This window comes from Aethalodelphis obliquidens, unplaced genomic scaffold (genome assembly GCF_003676395.1).
Source record: "Aethalodelphis obliquidens isolate GAN/ISIS:26980383/991018 unplaced genomic scaffold, ASM367639v1 scaffold571, whole genome shotgun sequence".
NCBI classification, from domain to species: Eukaryota; Metazoa; Chordata; class Mammalia; order Artiodactyla; family Delphinidae; genus Aethalodelphis; species Aethalodelphis obliquidens.
Genome location: NW_020838483.1, coordinates 4,004 through 10,077, shown reverse-complemented (window position 1 = coordinate 10,077; position 6,074 = coordinate 4,004). Strand labels below are relative to the sequence as shown.

The 6,074-nt window shown below is 38.9% G+C and overlaps 1 protein-coding gene across 1 annotated transcript; it reads right to left on the bottom strand.

The window, feature by feature from the left end:
- Positions 1-1,054: 1,054 nt before the first annotated feature.
- On the bottom strand, positions 1,055-4,256 carry LOC113616818 (RNA/RNP complex-1-interacting phosphatase-like). Its single transcript, XM_027100181.1, has 3 exons — positions 3,780-4,256; positions 2,299-2,374; positions 1,055-1,314 (listed from the first exon to the last, which is right to left on the bottom strand). Exons 1-3 carry the CDS (start codon positions 4,019-4,021, stop codon positions 1,267-1,269), a joined length of 366 nt encoding a protein of 121 aa, XP_026955982.1. The 5' UTR covers positions 4,022-4,256; the 3' UTR covers positions 1,055-1,266.
- Between the last annotated feature and the right edge of the window lie 1,818 nt (positions 4,257-6,074).

Genomic DNA, 6,074 nt, shown 5'->3' with positions numbered 1-6,074 from the left:
CGATGAATAACAAAATATGGTATATACACACAGTGGGATTTATTAAGCCAAAATAGGAATGGCATTTTATTACATGCTATAACATGGATGAACCTTGAAAACAATAGGTTTAGTGAAATAAGCCGGACATAGAAGGATAAATATTGTAGATTCCACTTACACGAGGTACCTAGAATAGGCAAATACATAGAGACAGAAAATAGAAGAGCGGTTACTAAGGGCCGGTGGGAGGGAAAATGGGGTTGTTACTGTTTGATGGTTACAGAGTTTTTGTTGAGGATGATGAAAACGTTTTGGTTATAGACAGTGGTGACAGTTACACAACACTGTGACTGCATTTAATGCCACTGAACTGCATATTTATAAATGCTTAAAATAAATATGATTTATGTATATTTTACCACAGTAAAAGAAAGAGGAATAACTCAGATGAAATTTCAATTCTTCCTTGTCCGAGAGTCAGTTTCATCGTCTTTAAAATTAGTAATTGTAGTTGTCTATCCTCTGAGTTTAGTGCAGAGTAAGCACTCAGTAGGAGGTATCAGTACTACTTCCACTTCAACAGCAAAGGACTCTTGTGAAGAGTAACTAAGTCAATGGATATGAAAGAACCTTATAAATGGCAAACTGCTATACAAATGTTAACAAACATTAGGTGTTACTGTCTCCCAAGGCCATGGAACAGGTCAGAAGAAGGATAATTCTTTTGCATTGGTATGTCCTACATGGGCCAAGAGAACACATGGGTTTCTGTATTATATCAGAAGATATTAGGAAAAGAAAGCATAAAACTTAGAGAACAATTGTCTTTAACAGTGATGCTTAAACATGCTCAGGCAACAGCTTAAAATAAGTGCTAAAGACATAATGGACATACTTTTCTTTCCTTTTAGGCTACTACTATTCTTACTAAAAGTTTACTTCATTTTCAAAATATAGAACATGGAAGCTTATAGACTTTCTTAAGCATCTCTAGAGGCTACTGCTGAAGACTATAGTTCAATTCATATCTTTAATCTAATTTTGAAACAGCAATTACAAATGCGTATTTAAGGAAACGACTAGCTTCCCTTTTTGAACCCATGAAAGAAGGCCAGGATTCACCTTAGCATAAGATGATAACTACTGAATTACTATGAATTTTTACAGTATCAGAAAGAAGGTCATTTTCAATTACGGGTTCCATTTACCTCTGGCTTAAAATAGCGGCGAGTATATGTTAAGTCAATAATCAGCCCAAGTTCTTCATTGTGTTCTTGGAGTTTGTTAAGGGGGGAAAAAACATTCTTCTGGAGCAAGATTCTTTTCAAAACTCTGTCAGAAAGAATAAAGTAAGAAAGAACATGCGTTTAAAATCCTTTATTATATTATCCATTTATTCAAACCCTGTGATGCTAACATATGAGATTCAAAGTAAAGTTTTTTCCTCTGGAGTTTACAAGCGGTATTACGATCCTTTCTTCCAGAGAGATTAGATGGAAGAAAATAAGCTCACTTCTATATAGTTATTTCTATATCTGTTTATTTCATGTTGGTCTCCTAACCAGACTGTAAACTCCCAGAAGGCAGGGACTACATCAATTTTGCCTACCGCTGTACTGCCAGCTCCAAGCAGAGTGCCTGTAAATAGACACATAAATAAATACTTCTTGAATATCTACCTATATCAAGGATGGTTTTCACTGCTAAATAATCTTTTATGTATTTGGCTTATTTATGTACTCTGTTCGATTGATCTGTTTGGTTATTCAAGTGCCAGCAACACACTTTTCTTTTTAAATTAGGAGACTATCTTTAGAGCAGTTTGAGATTCACAACAAAACTGAGCAAAATGTACACAGTTCCCACTTATACCCTCTCTCCTTCATCCCACACAGCCTTCCCCATTATCAACATGCCATACCAGTGTACTTCATTTGTGAGAATTCAGGAACCAACACTGACACATCAGTATCAATCAAAATCCATAGTTTATTGCATTCATGGTACAAGTAACTGACTATTTCTTTATTTCTAGTATAGTCATCCCCAAACATTTACATACTGAGATACATATTACTCTCTTATAAATTACATTATTCTTTACTTATAGTTAGGGCATTCCACTGGTTTTGTTTTTTTTAAATTAAGTACAAAAGTAGGTTGTATTTATCTATGAATTCCATTTCTGGATAGTAAAGGCGGTATTAAAAAGTATTTGCTATAAAAAGGGAAAATGGAATATGATGGGGTTGAGAGCCAGGGCTTTATAGGGTGAATTCAGATTTCTGGAAGAATGCGGTATTAACTTTTGCTTACCTTTTTTAAAGGAACTTTGAATGCAGTGAAACGAGTCCCAGGCATCCGCTCTCCAACTGGGAGATAGTCTTTCCACCTATTTATATATATTTTGTTAGGCAAATTTTATGTTTGGCTGTCTCCTTGCATAGGATGAATGCGCCTTGAAAATGGAAATCATATCCCTCTATAGTAGGTCCCTCTTCTTTCTGCTTTGCACTTTGCTGCTCCACTTATTCAACCTCACGTTGTAATAAGCTATACTTCCCTCGTTCCTGTTTTCCCATCTTGAAAACAGATAAAAGGCAACAAAACAATGCAAAGGTCTCAAAAAATTAGGGATATCTAAAACCAGAGATGCCCAGAACTTCTGTATCTCTAATAAAACCTAGCCCGGTGTTGACTACTATGGTATCATTAATACATACATGTTGACTGAAATAGTTTGAACTCAATTCTTCCCCTTCACAGTTTAGTTTTAGTCCTCACACAAAACATGATAATAAAATTCTTTAATGCTAGGAATCACAGTGAAAAATAATATCTGAACTGACTTCTGTAAGATGAGTTAGAACTAAGGTTAATTCAGTATATCTGAAGCATAGAAAGTGAGGGCAATAGTGGCACAAGATAGGGCTAGAGAAGCAGAGAGGATTCTAGACCACGCAGAGTCTTAAAGGCCAACAGTTTGTTTTCTATTCTCAAAACAATGCTTTTGAGCGATGTCTATGAGCAATGTTCCAACTTGCTTTTAAGGTTTCTTGTGTGAAGAATGGATTGGAAGGAAACAAGAAATATGGACACTACTTAGGACCTAATTGCAGCACACAGGCAAGTTCAGTATTAGGATGCTGAGGAAGAGGTGACAGATTCGGAAGAAATTCAGGAGATAAACCGAAGCGGGTTTAATGGGGTATGAGATGGAGGAAAGGAAGGTCTTAGGGAATTAAAGGGTTTACTGCACACATGAGCAAAGTCTCAAAATTAATCATTTGAACGTACAGAGAGATCTCTCAAATGACACCGGTTAGGAAGCAACAGTACGCCCTTTATAATTCCTAGAGACAACACAAATCAACTGTTTCGATGGAAAATTCGGCAGTACCCGTGCGTATTTTCACTCAACCTTAGTTCCAGGTCCTCTTACTCACATTTTCTGTGCCAAAACAACACAGCTTGAGGAATTGAAGGGGATTCCATTTTGGTAATTAAGGAGTGTCCCCAACACTGACAGTCCCATCTTAAAAAGCAGTCCCTCTGCATTTTACCCGAGGAGCTATGGCCAGAGCCTCCCTTTGAAAACGATGAGGGGAAATCAGAATATCACACACTGTCCCTTTCAGCTACTGTGAACTGAGCCGCGAGACGACCAATACCCCCTAGCACAGCGCGGACGGGGCAGCGCGCGGGGGCAACAGTCACAGGTGACGGCACAGGAGACGAAGCCCAGGCCCAGGGGCTCTGAGCTCCACCAGCAACGCCCAGTGGCCAAGGCGTATTACCTTTCCGGGATGTGCTTTCCGCCCTTCCTCCTGGCCGACGAACCTCCGGAAAAGCCGCGACGCTGACACCAGCGCCCACGGGCATGATGCCACTGGCTCACGTGACCCCCAAGATGCCGCCCACCCAACGCCAAAAGTGCTGAAGTCGCCAACCCGGCGCACTCGGTGCCAGCACAAGGCCCCGAACCACAAGCGCCAAGGCACAAGCCCACACAGCTCGCGGACCTCCTTCTACTGCGCATGCGTCACCGCCCGTCCAGATGACGTCCTCACGCCGAGACACTTCATTAGTAGAGGAGTCTGACGCCTGCAATTCCCTCCTTAGCCGGAAGATGGTAGCAGAGGTCCATTAGTTCGTGTGTGCACCCTTCAGAACTCCAATCATATGGGACATGGAAAGTTGTCCCACTCTCCCAGTATCTTGTGTGGTTCTTTCAGATATTTCCCAAGTGCTTACGTTCACACTTGTATCTTGTATGTAAGTATTTCTACGTAATGGAGATCCTGTATTTTATACAAGAGCAGCATACTATACATAGTCTACAATCTGTCTTGGATAGTGATTTTGCCAGTCAATTTTTGCGTACATCCATTCGATTCTCTTTAATAGCTGCGTCAGATTACATACTTTACATGGCCAGTCCAATATTGACGGACTTTTAGTTGTTATCAGTTTGGGGGTATTTTGTTTGTTTGTTTTGTTTGTTTGTTTTTGTCCTCTGTTATAGATAGGCTGCAATGTGAACCTCTTTATACATGTGTATAGCTATATACAAATTTCTAGACATAGAAATTCTGGAATGAAAGAGATGCAAACTTAAAATATTGAAAGATTTTCAATCCATCTAATCTGCCTAATCAACCTTCAAAAATACTCTATCAACTTATACTCCACTCACAGTGAAACATTTATTGGGTTTCTATTATGTGCCTGGTATCATGCTGGAGGTTGACAGTATGGATTTACATTTTAGACGATACCAAAATATGCCTGAGAGAGATAAGAGTGGAGCTCAAGTATAACATTTCCTCACAGTATCAGGCATAGGGATCTGTACCTGTTAGAAAAACTATGAATCCTGCCACAAGTGGAACAGCAAAGAACAGCATGTCCTACAGTAGGTCTGAAGGTATAATAGCATACTAAATTCCATTGTTATTTATAATAACCTATGTTTTTTGTTAGTTTTACTTTTCAGTTTCTAATTTCTGAAAGTATCTGACATACACTGTTAGTAATCTTCTTCACAACCATTTGAGCTGGGTAAACTGAGTCAGGAAGGTCAGAATTATTGAATGAATGAATGAATGAGTAAAAAGTTCAGTAGCTTTAATGTATCTGGGACAGTCCATAGTCTAACCAAGTTTCAATCCACAAGCATTTATTTACAATTCTGAAAACTTCCACATAATTACAAATGGGACAATAGTAGTTAATTACTACTTGGATAAAGAAAAGATACAAGTTAGCACAACCTAGTTCACAAACTTACAATTAGGCACATTCAATTTGGTGCTAAGTCATAAAATATTCTTTTGCAATTTATGAAAAATATCCAATAGGCATGTAATGGCCAAAAAGTACAAATGATACAAATATCTATAGACATGACAATGTACAAATTGTGACATAAATCTATCAGAAACTAGAAAATCTATGTTGGTCTTATAGTTCCAGCTTGCTAAAAGATACAGGTTTTGGGTGGGAACACAAATAAATCCAGACCTGGCCATAACGGGGTTTCCAGAAAGTATGGGAACTAGCAAAGAGTAGGCCTCTGGATGGGAGTGGGTCCAACATGAGATGAAATAATGCCTTAATGGGTATGTAGTATGCTGGGATGGAAAATATAGGAGCAAGGGATATTTGGAGAATCAGACAGCTAAGTATTTGACACTAACAAAATCTACCAGTATCCCATAGGGCCTCAGGTACCATGCAAGGGTTTGAGGGATTCCAGTATTTAATTAAATCAAAATGTGACAATGGGAAGAATTAAGGACAGCCTCAGGGGTAGACGAACTGGGGATGTTTACACCAAGACATGTCTCAGTTAACCTGATGGGTTCAAAATGCAGGAAGTGGGTATACGGGACAAGACAATACCCTAACTGTAAGAATAAAGGTTTCGGTCAGGGTAGGGCCTCATGTTCCTAAGTGTTGAAATAGAGCTCTTTAGTTTCTTCCTCCTACATGTAAGATTCTTTTAGAGGTTAAGATGATTCTGAGCCTGCAAGCTAAAGTTAAATGGCTGGAACCAGGGAGGGAAACTAAGTTACATAGGCTCGGAACCA